General features: G+C 38.9%; 1 protein-coding gene across 4 annotated transcripts in view; it reads right to left on the minus strand.

Moving 5' to 3' along the window:
• Nucleotides 1-15043: 15043 nt before the first annotated feature.
• Nucleotides 15044-26360, minus strand: part of lrrtm4l1 (leucine rich repeat transmembrane neuronal 4 like 1) — a 59782-nt gene continuing 48465 nt past the window's right edge. For 2 of the 4 annotated variants that reach the window (XR_013780789.1, XM_079363659.1), the window contains exon 3: nucleotides 15044-16840. Coding sequence is in view for 2 of the 4 variants with exons in the window: in XM_079363659.1 (XP_079219785.1) it covers nucleotides 16775-16840 (66 nt within the window). In the remaining 2 variants the exon portion in view is untranslated. Of the gene's footprint in view, nucleotides 16844-26360 lie in introns of all 4 variants that reach the window. The other 2 variants (XR_013780790.1, XM_079363658.1) reach the window with 1 other exon arrangement.

A 26360-nucleotide genomic window follows, 5' to 3' on the forward strand; every position in this document is an offset into this window, starting at 1 on the left:
GAGCTAGCAAAAGAAAGAAAAAGTCCAAACAAGAAGAAGCTCGTGTTTGAAGGTGGGTATGTTGTTGAAATAAAAAAGAAAAAAACTTTGTGGCATTTAAACATAAACTGCTGGCATGTCTGCTCGTGCTAATCATGAGACAGAAGAGATGATAATTGTGTCTAGATGTGGACTGGAGATTACATTTTCAAGCGGCCCTGATGACCATTTATTAAATGTCTTGTTAACTGAATATATTCAGCTTTATTGAAAAAAATTAGTTTTCAATTGACCAGTTGGTGGTTATATGTTGGCTCAGGTTTATAGCCTATCAATCTATACTTTTATTGTTCCACTTTTGATCTGTAAAGTTCTTGTTCCACTGTTGATAGAGGCTGTTCATTTGATTCATTAGTAATTGTAATTTTCTATTATTGTTATGTTCTTGGAAGGGGAGCCCCAAAATAAAATCCAGCTTAGGGCCCTCACTTGGCCTGGGGCAGCCCTGATCAGCAGTACATGAAAATATACACTTTTTTCGAACATTAGCGATTGTGAATGTACTTTAGACACTTAAATTAGATATGAACCCCAAAAAGGGCATAATATGGGACCTTGTAAGAGTAGGCAGATCTCCCATCATTTATTCTGCACAGTTTATTCAGTGACAGAGAAACTGAAAGGAAGACAAAATCAGTAAAAAGATCACAGGCCAGTGTCAAAACCAACAAAAAAGAGGCTTACAAGAGCTTCATAAATCAAATGCAGTCCTTAACCCTGATAAATGGGACCATGACAATACTCGGTGTGGAGAAGATGAGGTGAGGGCTTTGTGTTATGTCCTTCATCTCAATGAACAAGAGGCACACCTCGGGTTCATTGAATCCAAGGCAAGTGGAGGAGGAAGCATTCCCAGCAGGATGAGTCGGTTGCTCATGGCAGTGGACACGCTCTCAGCAAGCAATGTTGAATTTGAACGGGGGTTCAGTACAATGAACAATATCCTAACTGAATATAGGAGTAAACTGATTACACGCAATGCAGCAAATGTCCTTTTCATAAGCTTAGTTGAACCACTGTGCATGCTGTGGGAGCCACTGCTAAAGTGAAGACATAAGGCCACTTAAGTTAAGTGGCATGGCTCCCCATCCTTCAAAAGAGGATAACTACTCCAGGCGTCTTTGGAAACTCTTTTAAGTTTATTTAATTTTTGTACATATGAGATATGGTATAAAGATATTTCACTTAAAAAAAGTGTTCTTCAAGTGTTCAAGTCCAATGTTCTGAAAATTCAAAGACAAAAGGCAGCTGCTCAGATGTTAAATTTAGCTGGTTTGAATACAAGAAAAAAGTTATGAGGATTTGTTCTTGTTTTTCATATTTGCCTGTTAAAGGTTGCACCTTAACTATTAAAACAAATTGTTTCTATCCACAGTGCCACTTCTTTTCTTCTACTTCATATCTTTGCTTAAATATCTTCTTTTTTTTCTTTTTTTTTAAGAAGGCCTGAATCCAAGGACAGTCTACCAATAACCCTGTTCACACATATGGAAATATTCCGAAAAACTCTAGAGATTATCCGGAGGTGCTATATGTGTAGCCAGTCCGGAGAGGACGCAGCAGCAGATCCTCCAGAGAATTCACCTCGAGACAATGGGAGGGAGAGGGAGATTTCTACAGTATATAGTGACTGTATGTCACAATATAGTATTACCTAGTCACAAAACAAAACAAAAAGAGTTGTTGTGTCACAGTTCTTTCTGTAATATGTTGGTGTTGTCTCCCTGCATAGTTCAATCAGTCTATTAGTTAATGGCTCAATCAACTTTTTGAATGAGGTCAATTGGGAAAAACACAAATTCTTAGCTTAAACTGAAACTAATCATGGTGTTGCTTTACATCCATCTATATTTATTTGTAAAGTGCCAACACTGTTTTAAAGTTACCACTTGCGGTTCTTGAGGCAGACACTATGATTTATATGTCTTATCTGTGGTGTGGCGATCCCCCTCCACCTCACCACTGGGTGTTCCTGTCAGAGCTCTGCTGAGTTGTTCGTATTACAAGGGTTGTGTTTGCAAGGATCATTAGATTTATGAGCTGCACCTGGACTTTGTGTGCTCCGTACTTGTCCCCATCTCTGAAGGCCAGCATGATGATGGCTGGTACCCTGATACTAACAGCGCCCCATTATACAATGTTTTTGTTGAATTAAATCACTTATGAAAGCCTACCTTCGTTGTCTCCCTGATTGTCACAGCCTTTGACCAAGCCTGTGGCATTTGACAAACAATATCACAGAAATTCAGATGGTTTGTTTAAATCTAAAGTTGTCTATGTAATGCTTGTTGATCAGTTACTCTGTTTAAGGTAGATTGTAGACATTCAGCAGATCTGGTTTATCAAAAATGACACGTCACGGGAAATTAAAAAAAAAAAAAAAACTATCAGCTCAGTTTGAGCATAGTGAAAACTGCAAATCCTTAAAAGATACATTTATGGAAACAAACTAAATAAGATCATTATCTTTTTGTTTACGTAGCATTTGACTGGTTACCTCCTCCAACTGTCTACGCAGAAGTATTCACTGGCACACCATCATGGTATCAGTCAATAGGATTTGGAACTCCCGACATTTTAATGAATTAGCCTATTACATTTTTTCTGCCATCCGTATTTCATTCAAAAGAATCAATTTAGGGTCTAATTTATACTTAATCGGCTTCTGCTATGAGACACAAATCATTAATTCTAATGTCTTTAGTAACACTCTTTTTCTCTAGAAATAGCCAGGGTGTTATCTCTTTAAGCATCTCCAATTTAAGCATCTTATAAGGTTGATCAAACAAGCTGGTAAAGACAGAAAAATGGAAGGCAAATATGCACGCAATTCTTAAAACAGATAGTTTGATCTTTGGAGTGTGACAGGAAAAACAAATAGATGGTGATAGACATTATTTTCCAGCTCTCACAACTTTCAAAGCAGGATTATTTTTGTGAATCATCTGGATTATAACCACCCACACCTACATCTTTTCCCATTTGAAAGTAACCCCCCCTTGAAACATCTTACTTTCATGTTGGTGTGTTGTTGAAGCCTCATAACACTGCATGTCAGGCCTTGCTGTTAGGAGAGATGACACCACCTCATTCTGGTGCTTCTCTCCTGCTGGGTCTCCCTTTTGACTCTGTTTCTGCTGCTTGTTCTTAAGCCTTTAAATGGGCTGGATATCTTGGAGACCTTTTAAGTTAGGCTCATACAAAACCTTTTTTTTTTTTAAAGAGAGCTAAAGGCTTTAAGGTTGCAGGCCCTGGCCTGTGTAGAAGCATCCATTGAATCAAAACGGCAAAAATCCTCCTTTATTCCGCAGGTCTGAATGGCTTCATAAATGGATGGAAATGGATTCATATTTGTGTTGTGCATATGACCAGTTGTTGGTCAACTAAGGATTATCATATTTGGTTTACGGTTTGTTGGTGTTATATTTAAAAAGTGTTTATACATACACAACACAAACATCTTTACATCTACCATCATGATCTTTAATGATAATCTACCTGAATAATGAATAACACACATTGCTATTATAAAATGTTTCCGTGGGCTACTCATGCATGTTTGAATAATTCTAGTCCCATTTGAAACATCCCAGCCCTTCTAAAGAAATTCAGTCCTGAAGTTAATTGAGTCAACATTTCAATCACACTGTCATGTAGAAATGCTTTAGACAGCCATTACTCTGGAGAGTAGCAGGAATGTCACTGAGCACTACAGCGCTCGCACTCACACACAAAACTGTCTCGAGGCACTGCTTCATAATATATACCTCCAGTCTGCATGTTTATCACAACCTCACATGTTAAGATAAAACGGCAACAATTGAAAGGATGGAAAACAGAAGGTCATTTTGGTTAATTGAGTCATTATAGCTTCAATAAGACATTGAACGATTGATGCTGTTACTCAATGTATTTATTACAGGTTTTGCGTAAAGGATAATTGGGGGGGGCTGTGTCTCAACTGAAAGAGTCAGTCGTCTCTCAACTGAAAGGTAAGGGGTTCCATCCCCAGCTCCATAAACTCTTAAAGGCCTTCAGAACATCGCTGTATGAAAATTATCACTTCAACAATAATTGATTTTAAAGCTGAAGATTTAAAACATTTTATCCTGGAAATGTCTTTAAATATGTCTGTTTAATATGTTTAAGAAGTCCCAATGTAATGAACAAAAATGGGAGGTAACACTTCCATTCAGTTCAGGCAGTAAAGCCCCTACCCAAGTCCCTTAGTTCACATCACTGGCTTCAATATACCCAGTGGACCCCAAAGGGGCAGTCTCTTTGGTACCTTAAAGGTGTAGTGTGGTTGGCAAGGTAGCATGTAGCGCAGTTAGCTTGTTGAACAAGCTAGACTGCAAGCAACATTGTGCTTCTGAGTCCTTTTGTGAAAGACAAAAAGAGAGGCTTCTGTTTGAGGACTATTCAACTCTCTGAATTGTCACTTCAAGCAAGAAGGTGGGTTTTCATGAACTTGTTGTCAACAGAGTTTTCTAAAGAGGAGCGTAGCATTAGCAAGGATGCCAGAAACCACTGCTCCACTCAAAAAAGGTAAGTGCTCCTGCTGAAGTGCATTATTATCCTTGGCTATGTTTGGTTGGTGTGTGTTATCAGCTTGTTCTGGATGTCATGTGGGTGCTTTTCTGCTTAGTTGGGCTCTGGGACTAAGTCCTTGCTGTGTATGGACTTTTGGTTCATGTTTCTCAGCTGCTTTATGGTGCTTTTATTCTGTTTATGTAGGTACCTATGTTTGCATCTGGGCCAAAGTGTCTTTTGGTCAACCTTGCAAAGAGGTGGAGCTGAGGTGGGACTTAAGCCTCCAGGTAAACAGTCACTATGACTGATGCCTTAAAACAAAAAAACAATCTGAATTATTTTTTGAAAATGAACGATCGTACATTGTGTATCAACAAATAAGCTATTCAAAGTTTGTTTTTGTACCAGCCTGTAATGTTCATTTCTGCTGTCAAAGGGTGTTGAATGGAATTTTATCGTTTGCAATTTTTTTTGTTTGTTTAACATTGGGTACTTCTTCTCTGTCTTCTTTTTAGCTTTTTTTTTTCAAAAACCTACTTATCACAGAAATGTTACAAGCCAGCGAGAGCGATGTGTCCATGTGTCAGCTTACGTTACCAGCCTTTGTATCATTGTTTGATCTAAACTGCTGAGCTTCTGTTCAGTGCTTCTCTTTGCAGCATTCTTCTCTTATCATAGATTCATACCCGTGTACTCAAGGTCATCTGCCACTTTTCCAAGCTACGTGGCATTTCATAAAAGAGACTATCTGCTCCAAGGCATGAATTTCAGATTTTAATATCCGTAAATTGATTATCATCTCCTGCTGACAAGTCTTAGCCTGCTGCTGCATATCAGGTGGATTTTACAATACAGATGAATCTATCAAGGTTCAGGAGGATATTTAAAGTGTATTCCCCGTCTCTATGTCTTGAAGTGGCAGCTGCTGCTGACCTTTATGTAGCAGTAGACCCCATGTTGTATATTTATAAAGCTATGGGTCTTTAATGCTCATTTGTCAGTGGGTCAGTGTCATCAAATTATTTCTTGTTGGATAAAAGTCTCTGTCCCTCTATTATGAGATGGCTGATGAATTTACTCCCTGTTGTGCTCATTTGGGGAGCGCTTGTAAATAATGTCAAAGGCAATGAAGTGGGGTTGGTCGACATGCAATGTTACTTCACCTTTAATCAACGTCATCAGTTTCTAAGGAAAAACAGTTACCCTGAGACCACACAGCATCCCTGTGCAGTGTGTGCACCCCATTCTTGCTGCACCGGGATTTTATTGCGTGCGATGGCACACATCATTACCCTTCTGAGGCTGCTTGTGAAGCACAGCACAGCTACGCAACTCAAAGACGCTGGATTTGTGTAATCACAAAATCCCAGGAGAACGGAAAGACCATGCCAGAATAAAGGCTTAAACAGCATACAAACAACAGGTTCCTATCCAATGTTAATTCGTTTTTAATTAGGTGTCTGTTTTGATGTCAAGCAGATATAGTAATGTGATGTGATTGGGAGTGGGAACTTTTTGAAATTGACCAGATGTTTTGTGTATTCTGATCTTCCCAATCTACCTCAGATGAAATCAGAGTCGTGAAGTATTTTGAGCGGAGCATAGCGGAATGGCGCTTTTGGGTTGCCCCTGACATGTCGCAGCCTGAGCACTGGAAGTTATCTAGCCTTGCTTTGAAATATAGACTGAAGCCTTCTCTGGTGGGTTTGGTATGGAATTTTTGTTAAATGGATGTGTTGGAGGGTTAATCCAAATCACAGTTGGAAGTTTTTCCCAAAGACGTTACAACAGTGTGCCCTTGCAAAACCTCTTTCAAAAACGGTTGTTGAAGTGATAGAATATTAGGCCTTTTTCTGCTTATAATCAATGTGTTTACTGCAATAAAGTTTCATCACCCGGTGCAAAGGAAAGGTTTGATATTTACAGTTTGAATGATGTTCGCTTACATTTATATTACACCAGTTATTTTATCATGTTTTATTCCAGGTTTGTGTGTGTTAATAAAACTGTCATACTTTTCAGTAAGGTGTTTGTGTGAAGAGGGCTTGCAGAAGTGAGTGCACATTCCAACATGTGTTTGATGCGGCCCTTTAAACTGAATCACTCACCAACTCAAACATAGGTTTAGTTTAAGGCCCTGAACAGTTAATCACTCACCCACTTTTATATAGGTTGAGTGAGCCTTGATTCTTAATTACCTAAATTGTCTTCTCCTTAAAAAGAATTAGTTACTAGACGAGATGTCAGGTTGTGATAAGAAACAGGACAGGTAGGATGTGTCTTCCCGTACAGAAGGTGAAAGGATTCGGGAGTAGATGCACCAATGAGAGAAGGGGAACCACTCATCCGAAGACGCATAATTTGGAAGTTGCCCCAATCGGAGGATGGAAACCGCACATTCTTGAATGCATAATTTGGTTAGATAATCTCTGTCTAGTGGATAAAAGGGTTCAGGGAAAGATAGTCGGGGCTCAGACTTCGTGAACTGATCCAGCATCTGTCTGTTGTCAGGGACGCGTAGTGTTGAACCCAGAGACTCTGTAACTTCTATTCTTGATTCATCGGGTTAATAAACTCTGTTAACCTGAAAGCGACGCCTCCAGTCATTCCTCTCATCCCATCAAAAGAATGCGCAGAGATTTGAGGTAATTATTTAGAGGAGTCAGATTTATATTAACAACATTTAGGAAAAGGATGAAATAGCAATTTTTATCCTTCAATAACAACTTATATCCTTCAGAAGGCAGCCCCATTTTCTATTTTGCAGCATTTTCTTGGGAGCATCTCTTTTCTGCTTCTCTAAATTGATCTAAGTTGGGCCACAAAAGGCACTTCACATCATCTGTAAATAGAATGTTGAAATGGACTTTCAGGTTGTTTTGATATTTCACTTGAATACATTGGAGTTCTGTTTGAAGTTGAAGGCCAGATTTCCCATTGACTATACCCACACACTCCCATGGTTGTATACAAAGAGGTGAATGCAAGACTTTTTGAGAAAAAAACAAAAACATTCTAAACTCAATTCAGTGGTTTTGATTGTGTGGTGTGATGTGTGTGATTACTTCGGAGGTACTTAGTATTCATATGTATTTTCCCATTTGCCAACCCCAGTGTTACTTAAAGACGCTGGAACTTGGTGCAGGAAGAGGGGAAATGGACCCTGTCCAGCAATGGCCTTGGGTGTTTTATAACCAAATGTTGTATTGGACTGTTGAGTGTGGTTTGCTATTTGAACTCTTTACTATTTCCTAAGAGCAGGTCTTCACTTCAATCACTCCTACCTTTCCAGTCATTATTTCTTACTTGCCCCCCTCCCTGTAGCCTGGACTCTAGCTCATATTTATCCATAAAATTATGTCCATGCAGTTTTTTAAGGTCTATTAGTTATTTGTTCCTATTAAGTCGGCTACCCAACAATGTCTTTTGTTGTTGCTGGCATAGAGAAATGTTCACTAAACTGCCGGATTTCCCCAAAAATAGGTTTTAGACTCATTTTTTTAATAATCCATCTCAATTATTGTTCACATTCCAAAATAAAAAAAAATAAAAAAAGTATTATTATAAAATAATTATATAAAACATGCAGTATAAAGTAACAGAGCTGTGTTGAACACACTGTTGTCATAGAGACAGGACGGACGTGCAGCACTTTTCTTCTCAGCGCACAAACACTTCATGCAAACATTCCGGGGTGCACAGCTTTCCTGCCCCGAAAAAAAAAAGGCTCTGTCCACAGAGCCTAAGGCTTACTCACAGCTATCTCTCTTGTGTCTCCCATTTAGTTTGAAAGGCCAACAGTTGTTAAATTTGACAGAGCTTGATTATGTGTTCTGAATAAATGCTGAAGATTGGGACATGCTTTACAGGTTGCGTTCTCCTGATCAATCAAACACGAACAACAAAAACATTTCTTTAGTTTCTATTGCTCTGGGGGATTATGTGTTTAAAATCAAGACAGAAACAGGGGGAAGCATTATACCAAGCAGTAGGCAGTGACAGTAGCAGATATGATTTCGATGATAACCCTGCAGTCCCAAGTCATGAGCAGATGGCTCAAGCACATGATCTGTTGAATGCAGCTCTGGTGTGGGTTGCGAAACTACTGATGAGTCTGTTTTGACGTGTGTGGATATAAATGGGTTGCTATTCATTCTGTGATTATGTTTGGTATTTCAGCTCCTAACTATTTTCACTCAAGCAGCTGTCGATTAATTTCTCTCAAGCTTATTAAGTGAGCACCACCCAGTGAGTTTCACTCCGAAGCAGTTTTCACATGCACTCCTGATAATGTCAAAACAATTTCAGGAGAACCGCTTCAGAAATCCCCCTAATCTGGTCATCAACACTTGTACCTCACAGCAGGAGGCTATCCTGTTGAGACGGGACCGTAGGTCTTCTGAGGATAGACGTGACGCACAAAGAATGACGCAGAAGTAGCGGATGAAGCAACAGAGCAGGGTATGTGCGTATGTTGGTTCAACACTTTTACAAGCAACATCCGAATTATGATGGTTGAGTAGTTGAAGAAGGAACAGATATCATGTTAACGCCTAATTTATTTTACAAATGAAAATAGAAGCTACTGGTTCAAGCAATAGTGAAATGGAGGGATCAAAAGGTGCTCCCCCTGGAAATTTAAGCATCAAACACTTTGGCAAAATAAATTATTTATTTATTGTCTCTTCATTTCATAAGAGGAAAATGATTTCAGTCAATAATAAATATCTGGTACTTTCCGCATGGATTTTAAATTTCACATTCTATCAAATTCAAAGTTTTATGGCTCACATGTAGCCTGACGATAATCGTGACAGACACAGAGAGAAGTGTACCTCTTTACCCAAGATGTATTCTCATTTTACAAAATTAGCCATATTTTAACTTTCTATGTTTTTACTGCTGTTAGAATCTTTTTTTTTTCCAGTCCACTTTATTCAAACTATTTAGGCCATGCCTGTACAGCAGCAAAGCAAAAAAACCCCCACAAAAACACAAAAGCTCCTCTTCTCTCACTTTTCTTTCTCTTTTGTTGTTTTGGCCGTGGGTTTACTTATTCACAATGTTCTGTAGCCATCTTGGAATACTGTGTTCCCCATAGAAACAACCAGTGGTGAGGGATTAGGTGGAGTCGGCCGTTCTGAATGCAGTAAAAACCCTGCAGAGTCTGCTATATGATGCTGGAATGAGAACATGGGCCTTTGTGTAGTTCAACATAATCAGAATATTAGCAAAAGGGAAGAGAAGAACATACTGATGAACAGAAAACACCATGCTGGGGTTTAATAACATGTTATAGAATATAGATTGAGCATGCAGGCTGTGGTCAAGCACAGATCACAGGGAATAAAAGTCTCTACTCCCTCCCACCTGTGCAGGGGGATTTGATCTGATTATGTCCTGCTGTGTTCTCACATCAGCTGCGACTTTCTGCGGAAATATCCTGGTCGGAGAAAGAGTGAAAATGTGGCTGACTGCATTCACAGGTGCAACTCAGCAATTCTGTGCAAGTGTGAAAGCACTACAAGGTACAACATATAAGAGGTTCTGAGTGATTAGAGAGCATTGCTAAAGCTGCAATGCTCACTTGTCCTGAATTAGACTTCACGTTGGAATTGTCAGATCAAAGTGACAAGCTGAACATAAAAATAATGTTTCATTGCTCAGTCATCCACAGCCAGCCATTAGTCAGTTATTTGCGGCTCATTTACATTGTTGTGTTCTGCTGATGACTCAGAGCCAACTGATTCTCTTTTTAAATGTGTTTTGGATATTAAGTTATGGATGGCAGAGAACTATTTTACAGCTCAACCAGGACACAACTCAGGTTTTAGTTTTTGGTACAGGGGTCCAGAGAGAGAAACTGAATAACAATCTCCAAGTACTGTCTTCTAATCCCTGTGAGCAGGTCAAAAATCTAGGCGTTATATTTGACACAGACCTCAGCTTCCAGCCACATATTAGGAATGTAAAACAAAAATGCATTTTATCATCTAAAGAACATTTCCAGAGTCTGACAGTTTCTCTCTCAAGCCAATGCACAGACTCTTATTCGTGCTTTAATCAATTGCAGAGTAGATTACTGTGATGCTCTTCTCTCTGGTCTTCCAAAAAAAGAACATTTCTCAGTAGTAGCTTCTGCAAAATGCAGCTGCAAGACTGTTAATAAAGACCAAAAAGAGAGTGCACATTACACCGACCTTAATATCTCAGCATTGGCTATCCGCATGTTTTAGAATTAATTTTAAGATTCTTTTATTGCTCTTTAAAGCTTTTGATAGTCTTGTTCCCACTTCTTTATCCTTTTAACTTATGAGCCTACGAGAGCCTTCAGGTCTTCTGGAAGTGATCTTTTAGTTGTTCTGCATGTTCAAACTAAAACTTATGGTGAGGCATCTTTATATTATAACCTACCTGGAGACCTGAGGGCAGAACACAATGTAATCAGTTTTAAAAGCAAACTTCAAAACCTACTTTTGTAGTCTAGCTTTCAATTGAATCTCATTTTATCTCTATTAGTTTTATCAAATTTTCCACCTCCTGTGTTTCTTCATTGAGAATTAATGATAGAGTTTCTTCGGTCCATCAGCCCCTGTTTTAATTATTTTACCTGAGTTTTTGTATGGTGGGGTTGATTGGGGGAGTCATGCTGTTGCTGTTTGATTCATTATGATATAAACTTTGTATTAAAGGTGCTCTACAAATACAGTTTGATTGATTGGTTTCTTAAAAGCAAGGACCCAGGATAGCAGAAAGAGGAGAAACACTTCAGTTGAAGTCGTTGTTTCCTTTATGCATTTGCCAACCAGGAAATCTTCAAAGAGAAGTTCTTCAACTAAGTCTGCCTTAAAATCATCTCATCAAGTTTTCCTTTTCTCTATTGTTTGATTTTGAGGTTTAAGGATGTCTGCCATTGATTGACCATGTGTTGAAGTGTGCTGTAAAGGCTGACCATCTCTTAACTCATCATAGATTTATGAGATGATCTTATCTATGTAATGAAAATGTTCCCTTTCTAAATGTAAGCTTTTCTCCAGTTTCCACATCGAAAAAAAAATAAAAACAAATGTATATTTATATATATTTTCTTACACAGCCTGTTGTGCATGACTTTTTCGCTTCAAAGATTTCCACACACTTTAAGCTATCCCTGTCCTCTAATCTGTGGTGGCAGATAGAGAAAATATGTGAATGTTGTGTTGTCTGCATTGTCATCCGAGGGGCTTGATAAATCTTACATCAGGGCATTTTGCTTCTAGTTCAGCATCTTCTTCTTGGGGCTCTTCTGTGGAAGTGTTATAGACTGCCAACTGTTTGGACTCGGGTCAACAGGGAGCCCTAGCTGCATGAATTATGCATGGAGTCTGCTCGCAGGCATACAGCCCTGTCTGTGCTGCCACAACACATGCAGCGACGGAGACAGAGACTGAGTTACGGAGAACAGCAGCAGATAAGACTGAAACACAGAAAGGAAAAGGGGGACACTGAAAAAGTTGTACATGGAATGTACAACATACACAACATAGAAATAGAGCTTAAGACACATTTTAAAGACCAAGTTCACTCAATGGCAATGTTTACTTTTCTCTTTCAGACCTTCGACATTATGTTAATTAGTATAATCAATACTCTAGTGAATTATTTATTAAATGAACACGTATATTGAGTAGTCCATTCAGGTTTAGGAACAGTATCAAAATAAAATCATCCACATGTCACAGAATCTCCTCCCAGAAGATTACCTTTAAAACCGACGTCTTAGACGACAGATGTGGAAGTATATATTTGTTGCTGTTTTAGTGCCATGAAAACAAAAGTAGCTCTGGAGTTCTTTAAACAAATGACGCTAAAGTCCCTCTCAGACTGACGGGACAATTATGAACCTGTCAGGTGGAAAATGTACAAAAAGGAGTGAAACCAGTCTGAAGGTGATGATTTTTCCAGTTAAATAGATACGTCCAGCCTCTCTGAATCAAACCCTGATGAGCGACATTGTGAGACAATCAAGAGGATTTTTGTTGTTGTTTCGTTTGTAGGATTTGAAGACGACTAGAGCCTGAAGTTTGTTTAGCTTGTTTTCTATTCTATTAGTATCATAGAGCAATTTGCTTTGTTTGAATTCAACCTGCAGAGCCAAAAAGGGATGACCGTGAGACCCTCTGTTTCTGGACATTTAATTCATGTTGTTTTTGTTGCAGCAGTGCATATGGACCCCTACTGCAAATGAATGGCTTTGTATTTCTGAACCCATACATGTGCATTGCGTGTCTGAGCTAGACACTGAATAGCACCACCAGACAGCTGGAGCACCGAGACCAAGAAGGTCCTGCAGTAATAAACGAGTCAGCGCAGGGTAATATAATGTATGATGGTATAAAACTGGATGTAAACACTTCAACACAGGTTGATATGTGCGTTTGTTGTTCCTAACTTTCAATATGTGTTTTATTTTGAAAGCCTGATGTCTTAAAATCGTTTGTGTCTGACTTCCTGTACTGCTCATTCGTAAACTGATGCACCAGCATCTGGCTAAAGTAGAAGCCTTGAATATCTGCAGCAGAGTAAGGATGGGAAAAGCAGTTCCTTAGAATCAGTTTAGTGAAAGATTTAACCGTATTGTTCGGTGCTTAACCGGAGCCTTGACTGCAAATCACAACCCAATGAGTTGAAACACGGGCCGCATGTTTAGTTCTGCTCGCGATCGAACTTGAAATGACCCTTCATAAATATTAAGCCAATGAGCTGAGACTTTGGTTAGATAAAGCGCCTGAAAGCTGCTATGACAGTCACATACATTTAAGCAACATCTTAATACAATGGTTTCCAGGCAATACTTATGACTTTAAGAGAACATGAGAGGGAGGGGCGGGTTCGAGCTAATCTGGCAGCAGGCGCTCCTGACTGTTCTGTGTAGTGTGTTCAGTACACGAATAGCTGACTGACTGATGCCGAGGGACAGACAGAATCAGAGCTCCCACACTATGTTCAGTGAACGTGAGAATCTCCAACCCGTCCCACACATTGTACTGAAACACAATCGAATTGAGAGCGTCGGTAGTGGATGATAAAACAGCCCGCTGAGTGAAATTAAGTATGGATATATAAACCGTTTGCAAACTGACAGTAACACATAATTGTTAATTGTAAATAAAATGTTTGTGATATTCGAGACATGAGAGGAGGATCAAGGGGGCGGGCTCGAGCGACACAGGGCTCCCTTTCTGCGTTGTGCAGCAGTACGTTCCGTACACAAATCGAATGACTGACTGACCAGCAATAGCTAGGAGACATGAGGGGAGGGCAGGCTTGAGCGACTCACTCTTCTTATTATGCAACTTGTGGAGAGAGAGACACTCAACTGAAGTTGAGAAATGAACGACTCTTGTAAGAGAAACGGCTTATTCTGCCAGGTTCCTCACCGAGCCACAAAACAAAGTTGATTTATTTGACAAACTTGTTTTCTTTTTTTATGAATTTTGAAAACTGTACAATTATTGGGATATTATAAAGCACTGAACACGAGGTATAGCAAAAGTGAAACAGATACTGAACATGAGGAGTAAAAAAAAAAAAGACCTTCATTCTCCTCACAAATAATTCGGTTGAGTTTCATTTACCCATAAAATGTGGTTCTTTTGAATGAATCGTTTGAGAACAACACATCGCTATTGCAGAGGACTTCAGACTGCCGGAGCTGATGCAGCTCAGCAGAGCCATGCACAAATTGTCTATGCTAACACTGGGTTCAATGTTTGTTTCTGGTGGAATTTTGCCATGTAGTTTATCTTATTTCATTTTAACAGAGTGTAAAGTATCAGCATGACTGGTTAACACAAGGGAAAGTAAGAACATTCTCTCTGTACTCTGGTTGAACTCAGATTTTAAAACAGATGGGGTTGAGTAGGGGAGTAATGTGAGACACAGATTCAAAAACCTGACCAAGAGCGTCTAAAAAAAAAAAAAAAAAAAAAAGTGAGTAAGGTGTGAGTGCCCAACAGAGAGAAAGACAGGATTGGGAGAGGAAGCGAGTAGAAGTAGGGGCAGATAGGTTGAAGGCAGTATGCAAAAACGCCACATGGAAAGTGAGGCAATTTGACCATCTGGACCGCTCAGCTGACAGCTTGACAGGTTTGAGCACGGTATATACATGGAGAAAATTCACCAAGCATGGTCCCCCCTCCTGAGATATGCAACACATTACACAAGAAGCGTAATTAGAGGTCTAGTGGGGCCCACACTGAGCGCCACGGTGAATGGAACGGTCGAACAGAGATCAATGTTCTGCTCTCTAAATTAATGAGGCTAATGTTGATGTGACAGCCTCGTCACCACCGCTCTGCAGGGAATACTGTACGACACACTCCAACAACCAAGAATGCAGACTTGGGAGCATGATGAAGAAGGAAAGCACATGCTCGCACTCAGAAAAACACCCACTGTAGATAATATCACATTGATCTGGAACACAAAAAATGATTGATGAATATTTTAATTTGACCAATTCATATTGCTCACCAAAAAAGTTATTTTCATTATAAAACATACTGTTGAAAGTGAACAAAGAATACAGCGGCTTACTAACTATTGACAAATTCAAGGGGGGGGAGCAAAAAATTTACAATAGAAAATTACCATTTCCTGTGTAGAAAGAAGGTCGAAACAAACACAACTCAATGCATCTGAAATATAAAGAAGAACCCAGAACGGATGAAACACAAGCACACTTAGAAACGCGCACAGCAACAACAGCAGTCTCTTCAAGGGGGAGAGACAGGCGAATATTTTAAGGGGAGTGTAGCATGTTTTCCAACATAAGTCTCTGAATGAAAGCAGTGCTCAAAGTCCTCTTACAGACAGGATCTTCCCAACAAAGACTGTCCTTGCGTCACTGTTTGTTCACAAAGACGTACACATTACACACATGAAAGAAGAAAAAGCCAATTTGGTAAAAGAGCACTGCTGGATATGAGGAAAATTGAGGCTTCATTATATATTTGTTGTGGATTTTCTTTTACTAGAACAAATCCTGGATCTGTAACAATCCATGTTTGGGAGAGCCAAAGGCCTAACAGGCTCCATTTGGCTCTATGGTATTTGGCGTTGAAAATGGCAGGAACACATATTAATAAAGTACAACATTAACAACATTATAATCTCAGAAATTTTAACCCTTAGAAGGAGCTCTTATTTGCTTCTGGTTGCTTTCTCAAACTTCAAATACAAAGTTGATATCCGAGGTTTGATTGTAACTAGAAACAACTTCGAAGAAAAAAAAGAAGAAGAAAAAAAACAACCAAACAAAAACAACAACAACAAAAAATCACAGAGTCATTGGCTGGGGGATAGCTTGTTTTCCACTGGCAACTTCTCACAGGCTTCAAACAGTCTTCCAGCTGCTGACTTGATCTCTTGATTTTCTGCTGACTTGATGAAGCAGATTCCTCATCACTGACAGGTGCACAGTATAACTCAGTGACTCCTTTCATAAATGTTCTGCTCCAGTGAGGCACATTTACACCATCTGACCCCTTTGATTAGTCTTTCTTAAAAAAGAAAGGAAAAAAAGCACAAAAAAAAAAGCATTTAAAGATGACAACATGATGCCTTGTATTAATCAAATATTGAAACCCACTTTAAATTAAACACAGCTGTGTGAGCATAGCATTCAAGATCCCGGCCGTCAGCGCATTTTCATCACTGATTCTTTGCTCGGTTTACACTTTTTTAAAGCCTCTTAAATTATTATAGTCTCCCTGTGTTCGAAACAATGCCATGTTGTCCTCATGGAGACAATAAGCAATTACTGTCGATACAATGCGCTTCCATTTTGGTTAAAACCATCCATTAGTGCTCAAGAGTCTTTTCCCAAGCCTCGGCTCTTTCCTGCATTTTCACAACTATGTGTGTCAGTAGTATCTGTGTGCTGATGAAGCCGGATGGAACGTAGCAAAGCTGATGACCAAAGACCACAGGCCAAAAAACAGACTTTATAAAATCTTCAGAAAACTTAAAAGAAAGTATTATCTCTTCTTTGTCTTGGCCGGTGGTTTCCCTTGTTAGCATGGAGGCAACATTTTAAATGCATCCTTGAATGTTTGAATTATGATGGCTGGATCCGTACAAGTTTTCTGGATACGTTTTTCTCCTGCATCTCTCTTTTAGCGTGTTGTGACCCAATCCGAAAGCAGTTCCTGTTTGGGGGTTAATGGATGGTCGGCATATCTCCCAGCCAGGCACCAGGTAGGGGGCGTGGACACGTGTACTCATTCTGCTGGAAAGAAACAAAAAAAGAGAGTGAAAAGACGATAACGTTTGAACCGTTTAACAGCTGGTGTGTGCAACTTACAGGAGGTGGTGGTTACAATGTAAAGTTAATTACAGTGCCCAGTGATTTGATAACGGTACAATGGGGCTGTGACAGTGCCAGCAAAGCAAATTAGGGTAGGCAATTAAGCACATGATGAAATCCCACGTATATAGATGGCTTAGGAAGTCAAGGTGGATTGACTTCCCTAATGTCTCACTGAGATTAAACTAAAACCAAAGACAGAGGGCTCTTACAGTCTTAATATTTAACATTTTAATTAAACATGAATTACTTACAAACTTATTCACTAGAACCTTTTACATTTTTGGACATTCTGTCCTTTAATGCCACATTATTTAATATAATAGATATTTCAATTACTCTCCAGTTGAGTATTGATTGGTGCCTGAACAAGGGCCGGAGCACTAACAGCTTTTTCTTTATTTACACAGTAGTCATATTGACAGACTGCAGGTTGGGAAAAGTGGTCAAGTGAGCTGTAAGGTTTCAAGGACTCAGGACACTACTACAATTTATAATAATTCCATACAGAACAGTACTTGATCATCTGCATAATTGCAACTTCATTAAAACTGTAACGCATGGTTCGACTGGTTACTTTGAATAATTTCCGTCGAAGTAAATAGGCTCAATTCTTTCACATAGCATCATTTTGTCTGTTGAAAGAGAAAAATTAGAAATCATGGCGAGTGAATGAAAGACCTTTAAATGTCAGTGTTTTCCCACAGGGTCAAACAGAGCTTGTTGAGATGTTGTTGCAAATTAGTAAGAGATTTTGACATTTTACTCTCATTTAAGAGGCACAAGCTTTGCATTGATCTTCACTCTAAAAGAGGCCGAGCCACACTCAACCCACATATCCAAGTTTGCCCCTGAGCATTGGCTCTCTGAAACCCAGTGCTTTATGACTTAACCTTTTAAGACAGCTTATTTGCAGCTTGGCTACAGGTTATTCCACAACACCTTAATAATACAAATGCTAAGAGTTTTGCCAGGCTAAGCAATTTCCCAAAGCTTTCAAGATCTGCTCAAATTTATCCCAGCTCAACTTTCTGCTGCTCAAGCTTAGATTGTTGTCAGTGTGAGGAGGATCTCTGTAACACAGGGCTCAGACGCGTATGCCCAGAGCGGAACTTTTATATAAATGTTATCAAACAGGCTGATAAGACTTCACTCAACTCCTTATCTACCTCTCAGGTGGATGTGAGTGATGTGAAGACAGCTGCACAAATTGTCATGCCTTAGACAATTTCGACAGAGCACAAGAACAGAAACAGCTCACAGAAATAAGCTCAGGCTGTGCTTTGCACACATGCACGTCAACTCTGATGCAAACACTGAGGCATACAACGCTCTGAACATGCAGGCACACAATCCTAGACACATCATCCCTTGGGAGAGGTGCATAAAGAAGGGATTCAATAATTCTGTCGATTTTCTTCCCACTTTGACTTTTGTCATCACATTGAATGATCAATGATATTGACAGGTTTTGCCCAACCAGGACTGGTAATGGAGCATGCTTTGTTGAAGTATGAAAATTAGAAGAAATTGATTAAAAATGATGTTGTAATTAGACTGAAACACAATTGAGCTTGGTAAAATTTTATAATGTTGCTGCAGTGAACATTCAGCTAAATTAACATTATTGGACTAAATCCAAAACCAACAACTGTTTTTCCTCCATTTTAAAATCACAACTTGATCTTCAATTTGATATTGAATGAGTTAGCATTTGGAGGTTTTCATATATAGTTTGAGTAAATGGATTTCATGTATAGACAGCATGTCATAGGACTCCTCAAAGCCCTATCACAATACTAGTCACATTCAACCCTTAACTCCCACATTCATACATTGATGGTTGCTGTTGCAGGGTGTCATTCCCCACTACTACTATTCACTATTCGTACTATTCACTGTTCTGTCTCTGTGATGAAGGCAAAAAAAATAATTAAAATGAATTACTGCAATTTATCGCTCAAAATTGTTATTTGTACTCAGTGCTTTGTAGAACTTGATTTGATGTTGTGTACGGGCAAAGACATTGAAATGCCATCAATTTGAAATTACAGTCGCACCTCCTACTGATTCAAGAGCTGTTCACATATCTTGTTGTGTGACTGCAGGGGTGCCGTGCTTATAGAACTAGAGTCACTGAGACAGCTGCTGTAGGGCTCATTATGCTTTATTTGATTTGTAAAAGCCCCCAATTTTGCGACAAGAACAAAACCATAACTTGCAATTTTCCTGAAATGTTTTGTTTCTTGTTTTGCTATGCTTTTGTTGCTGTCATAATGTTTTGTCTGGGTTATTTCTATACGGCTCAAATGTTTGCGTCATGGACAAAGACATCTGAGCTGTTATTTGCAAAAACTCATATGGGTCCTTGAGAATGATTTTATTCAAGTGTATGGTCCAATTAGATTGAAATTCTCTCTGTCACTCACACCTCTTTAAGCTTGCTCATTGTAAACAACCATTGGATGTTTGATGGCTTTCAGGCCTTAGTTGGAGACATTGCTTTCCACACCACAGGGAATTAAAGGACATGATACGTACAGATTTTACCAATTCTCATCACTTCCGCTGCTGGCAGTCAGCACTGAACTTCTGCTTTTGAGGAAGATTTGATGCTGTACCGACATTAGGTTTTGTCATCTGTCACCAGAGGCATGCTCTCTTCTACACCCTCCCAAAAATAAAAATGAATGGGCGGAAAGGACTAATGCCAGGACTCCTGGATAGGTCATATAGTCCTCAAGGACAACAATCTTTATGGATCTGAATAAAGCAGTTGTCCTTCCTTACCTTCCTGGTAGCCTCTTAAAAGGATGCTACTGCCATGAATATTCAATCCAAGTGTGTGGAGATCAACTCTAAGGCTAGCCCAAAGACATTTTCTTGGTTTAAGAGAAAGTGGGAGTTACGAGTTGCTGGCAAGGGCCCAGGATAAACTTGGCAATCCCTTTTGGTCAGGGGTCCTTCTTTCCCACAAATGCAGGATATTAGCGATGTTGTGCAAGGGCTGCTCTCGGTTAAAACCATCCAAGATCACAGAGAACTTCTGTCAATGGGCCACAAGGAATCTCTTCTACCTCAGAGCCCAAATCATTCACCCCTCACAAACCAAGTTCCCTGTGGGCTAATGTAATGTTCAGAGACAAGTCAACCAGCCTACAAATTAAAATGTGATTTTAATATTTTTTGGATAGATAAAGAGATTTGGTTTGCATCATTGTTCTTTGTGAATCTCCTTCCATCCAATAACAATCAAAACTTTTGGTCCCCCAGAATGAACTTCTAGTTTGGAGAAGACAGGGGCCACGGGTGATCCTGGTGGTTTCAGACTTCACATTTTTGGTTTTTTTTTTAGTTGTCTTGGCATAATATGTAGCAGTCACCCAATTGATTCCCCTAAAGCGCTGTCATAGGACATGCTGTTGTTCTACTGTTTGACATACATAGCCTCCAAGTGAGGATGTGAACTTCTTACTTGGGAGGGACTGGTTTGTGTCTTGCATCTGCCCTTGGAAGTAGAGGACACAAACTTGAATGATTTAAAATGCTTAATTATTGCTGCACACTGAATTTAAATGCTTTTTGTTATTGATTCCTTTCCTCTTTTGGGCGAGTGTATGTAATGAGAGTTCTTGAAATCTTAAAATTTTATAAAATTTTTATTCAATCAGTATGAGGTCAAGAAAACTGTATCCCGAAGAGTAATAAAGACAGGACTAGTATAATTGTCCTTAAAGTCCATTGACTATGCATATGTTTCCATATGCAACCCACAAATTATTGTCTTTAAATGACTGATGTATTAGATTTTACTGGAAAGAACAATAGACTAGAATAGTATTTTATCTCAGTGACTTTCCTCATTGGTTTCTGAAGCAGAACTTTAAAGCCATAAAATCCAGCTAGCTGTTGGTGGTCGCCATATTGGTTGTGAAGTGTCTCGCTAACTTTCGGTCAACCTAGAAACCCAAAAGCCTAACCAGGGACAAGGATTGCAAAAAAGCCATGGCCAAAAGTCCTTTTATACAATACATCTGCTGCACTTTAGTTAGATGGTAACATGTATTGTCCCTGAAGAATAAACTGAAAACAAACCCACAGACCCCCTGGCAAAAGGCTACAATGCAACCACATTTGCAGTCAGTTCAGCCTAAACCGTAATTATGAAACTTATTACCATTAAATGCATGAATTATAAAAAGAATCACCCTGGCACATTGTGTACCAAGAAAGACATGAGCTATTCAGAGGAAAACCATTTTTTGAACTTAAGAGTATACATGTTTATTATTGCTATCATAGCACCTATTATCAACACCAATACAACACTCTGAGCTTTGAACTTCACACATTATTTTGATGACTGTCCTCTTACTGATCTCAGCCACATTTTTGAAGGGTTTGTGTGGATGTCAAATCTGAGAAAGAATTATGTAAATGTTTTTTTCTTTGCAGTGGAGAAAAAGAAAATCCAGCTAGCTGTTGAGCATCAATCCAAGCTATAGGCAACAATAGGCCTCAACTCTGTATATGCATGTCATTTTATATTTTACCCAAGTTGTTGCCGAGAGTATTCCAATTATTTCTATAGGGTTAATTACAAAACAAAACCAGAACGCCAATAACCAAAAGGTCCAGCATTATGTATGCTGTTCCCCTGCTATGTACAGATTGCACTTTAAAAGTGATCACTTCTGAGACTAAGGTCAGGTCTTTCTAAGAACACAGGTTCCATGACCAGAGCAGCCCCTACTTTCATCTGCCTGTTTTTAACACCTTTAATTGTTTTTAATTAGAGGATTAACTAACAGGATACAAACATGATGTAATTAGCTTGCTCTCAAGTCAGGACAGCTGGAAGTAACACAGACATATGCCTGCCATTCTCAAAGGAATCACAAGAATCTTACTCTACTCAAGGCTCCAATTACCCCGTTCTAGCTCCCTACCCAGCTGTCTATTCACTCGTGTGAAGTTGCATGTTCCCTTCTCTCCCTTAAGATCATGAATATGGAGGCAGACTATATGAACTCCACTGATTGTTCCAATTCTTTTGTGAATAGTAAAATTATTGAAATAATTGGAATATTCTCCACAACAACTTTGATAAAATATAACAAGGTCTGAAGAACCCAGTGTCTCTTTTGTGAGTTGATACGTGTGCATATGTTTGTATTTAAATATTGGCATTAAATTCACACGTCATCAAAGGAGCTCTCAGCAGCCATGGTTTAGTTCTAATCCTTATGTATGGGTTAGACAAAGCATGGCAAATCAAAGAGGTAAGCATGTTAAGAGAAGTACAATAATTATACATGGTAACACTTTGCTGGGAGCGATGTGTAAGCCCTTGATCTTCAGAACACAGATACTTAAACTTTGCCTCTTGCTTTCTGAGACACCAACACACACCCAATCCTCTGATCAATAAAAGCTAAATAACAAATCTCTCATAATGAACAGCAGTCATAATTCATTTTTGTCTGTTTTGTCGGTAATTGTCATAAAAGCATTATTTAATTACACAGGACAAGCATCTGTGGAATTGGGTTTGACTAATTGGGATCCTCTCTTTGATGAGGCAGTGTCTAGTGGTAATAAAAGGTAAATTAATGGACTTGTTGCTAATGGTCTGACAGACATTCATTAATGGCTCCTCATTGTGTTTTCAGACTGGTCAAAGCAGTCATGCCTCACCTTAAAAAAACAAACACATTAATGAGGCTGTGTGTTTATTAAGTGCAAAGTCATTTACTTAATTGTCTTTATTTAGAATCAAACCTTTGGCTCTTTTCCACAAACATTTGGAAGAATATCTCATATTAGTAATAATTCAAAAGGTAGAGAATGACATTCAAACTAAATAATTGTTCTGCTGAAATGCACCCACACCTGTTTTGAAATATTTATTAAAAAAGACTATCAAGATTGATATTGGTGCTGAGGGCAAACATATATGAATGTATAAATCTTGACAGTGCAAGTACAAAATTTTGCCCCCAGTAATATTTTATGACTTGGACTAAAAATGCAAAAATTGCAATGACAGCAGCCAGAAACTCAATATGCTCTAAAATTGTGACCTATTCTTGCACCCTGTTTGATTGGCATGTAACAGTGAGTCATTGTGGCATCTAAAGGACGTACCTTTTTATACGGTATAGCTTGATACACCAAAGACCATCTACAGGCCGATGGTCACCCATTTGTTCAGGTACCTTCCTCTTTTCAGTCTTCAGTTATGCGTACTTACCATCACCTACTTTGGTTTTAAGAGCCATAAGTGGCAACCTTTAAAAAAAGTGTTGCATCTATATTGCTGTAGAAAGGACTTCTTAACCACAGTTAGCCCTAAGAAAATGACCTACTTTATTGACTATAAATTTAGTAGGAAAATATGAATTAAGGTTAAAAGGCAAATTAATAGTTGAGGTCATTATTTCACACAGGGGCTAATGCACAGATGCTTATTTTTACAACGTAGAGTTGCCCCCTGATGGCAATTGAATAAAAACTCTGGCGAAAGGGGTTCTGCATTTGCTTCACTTTTGAAACCAAGGGCCTTCTTTTAATACAGCATATGCCTAATCTGAGAGAATCTCCTGACAAACGACATCAGCAAAGCCTGCGTGCCTCAGTGTGGACCGCAGAACCTGCCTCGTAGCTAGGATGAGGAGATTCCCCATGATCCTGAGGTCAGCGGGAATCAGTGACGCACATTAGCAGAGAGAATAAAATGTGCTTTTCTTCATTGTTAAGACTAAATTAAATGCTTAGCTCCTGTTACCCTTCAGATTTGATCATGTACTGTATAATCAAATCAAATCTGTACAGACAGGCTTGATAGAAAGAGATTATGTGGTTTTAGTAACACTCCGTAAAAAGTACCTGGGACTTTGAGTCCAAGGAAATTACTTTTTTCAGTGAGTCAAAGGTTTCTTCAACTCAATGTTGTCTGATCACAGTCTAAGAAACACAAATACTGTCTCAATTCAAGGGCTACCTCCTTCCAAGGGTACATATGAAGACTGATTGCATCATAGCAGCTTTGAAGGCTGTCCGATTTTAAAGGCTCCTTCTAATGGGACCAATAAATGAGTACGACAGCATCTGGTTATATCTTTTAAGACCCAATATACATTGCATGTCCATTTAAACAGGATGGTTTCTAACTTTTACACTTGTGAATATAAATAATTGGTTTAACTCTGTTGAAAATGTAGTAATGAAAATGTTTAGGGGGAAAATGGAGGTGACACAAACAGGAAATCCTGCAGTCGCATTTAAGTTTATCCTCAGCAGCTTTCAAAGTCAGGTTTTCCTTGAAGGTATGTCCCTGGCATGAGGCACACCTATGGGCAAATGAATATGCTGACATGTCAAGACATTTTTCTAATGCTTTGCTGACTTGACTAGTAAGAAATGTGGTGGATGTGCATGTGCACATTGCATGTGGCAAAAACAGAAATGTATATAGTGCTACAAGGCCCACCCCCAAAGTCCCTTTACTTTCAGAGTACTACCTTCCGAGAGGGACCTTTTGGGGAGTGGAAAAGTGTTCCCAGAATTTAGTTTCTAGTCATGGCAATGAAATGATAATGAAAAGTGTATTCAATGGGAAAAATCGCTGCAGTGGAAATGGAGCATTTTTGATATTCCTTTTCTTTTTTCTCCTTCCAAACTTGCCGAACAAAGATATTACATACTGCTTAAATGCAATGGTGTGTTTACCACCCCATTCAAATTGAGCCAAGGTTGTGCACACAAACCTTTTTTTATCCATTTTGTTGAACGCCTGATTCACTTAAGAGAAAATCAAAAGTTATCCATCTAAAATGTAAAATGGATGGCAGCTGGATGGAGGGAGTGTGTTTCCCTTCAGGATGCTACAATCAATGGAATGCTCGCTGTTGAATATATTGCATGTTAAAAATTCACACAATAAGTCTGTGCAAAGATAGCTAATATTCCCCTCTTTTTTTTATTTTTTTTTTTTAGTGTGGATCAATCTAAAGTGCACAGTAGACACATATGGTGGGTTTCTTTTTTTTTACTTGTGAATTGTATTGGTTTCAAAGCTTTCAATATGATGCAATGGGATTTGCCAGCTTTCATGTAGTCCAAAAAAGTGTTGGTTTAAAAAAAGAGCATATATTTGTCTTTTCATATATCCTTGACTTTAAATTCTTTTTTTATCGTTGTGAAATGCAGTAAGGTAACTCCCATATGAGAGAAAGGAAATATGTTTAACAGAGTCTGTTTATTTTCTATGCCAGTCCTGTCTCTGACAACAAGAAGCACATTTTAATATAGGTGAGGACGTATTGACCCACATGTGTTTGGGCCACTGAGACCAAGTCTCTCTTGCAAACATTATTTGAAGTTAAACCAAAAGTGATTTAGTATGTGTATAAAGCAAAAGATGCAAACTGTGGTCTAAAGGTAGAGCTGGAACGACTCCTGCTGAATTCTGATCTTGTGAGTTGCAGCTTGGAGCAAACTGAAAATTTCCCTGATGGAAGCTCTCAGCGTGTGTGCAATATTGATGTAAGTGCATAAGCATTGGTGTTTATCTGTGCTTAAACATTATGATTTATGATGATTGTGATTTATGCAGGTAATGGATGGTCGCATTAGGAGCCACAGAGCGACCCTCCCCCCTAAAGTCTCTCCCTGTATGTATCATGTGGTGCTCGATAAATTCTCTTCACAAGTTTAGAATCCAGAAAACATAAATCAACACAGCAAATATATATATATATTTTTTTTTACCCAGAAAGGTATGTTCTACTGGCACATAATGTCTATTCCCACTACGACCACGCCAAATTAACATTTTGTTAGTTGTGTAATTTTCTTTCATCTTGCCTTACTTCAAAAACATGCGTAGGTTTAGCAGCGTTATTCGTTTATGCACGGTGTATTCTTGCAAGATGACTGACGAAGTGAAGTGAGCAATGAGCATCCTCTATGTCGTCCAACTCTGCACACACACCTCTCACAAGTTATAGCTGCTAGTTAACCATACACAGCGTACTGTGACGGAAAAGAATGTCAGGCTTCTGTATGCTTCTCTTGTCATGGGCAAAGTGCATTAGAGCGTGGCCACTCTGGCTATCCGTACCATACCGTACTCAAGCACGATTGCCCCGCCTGGCAATCCGAACCGTGCATTTGCAGTGTGACCGCACCCTTATAGAGATATTGTGTTATTTTACTGTCAAGCAGTTTTTTTTCCTGTTTCCAGAGGCATTGAGGAGACTATGTTAGACTATGTTATTTCACTAAAACTGTGCAATATGCTTATTCACAAAATGTTGGACTATTACAGTATAAATTTAACAATAATAAAAGAATTTGAATTTAGATTTTCTCAACATCTCATTTAAAAATATCAGTACTTGTTTGTTTATAACCTTTAAAAACAAATTAAATATGA

Source organism: Symphodus melops (assembly GCF_947650265.1).
Source record: "Symphodus melops genome assembly, chromosome: 16".
NCBI lineage: Eukaryota > Metazoa > Chordata > Actinopteri > Labriformes > Labridae > Symphodus > Symphodus melops.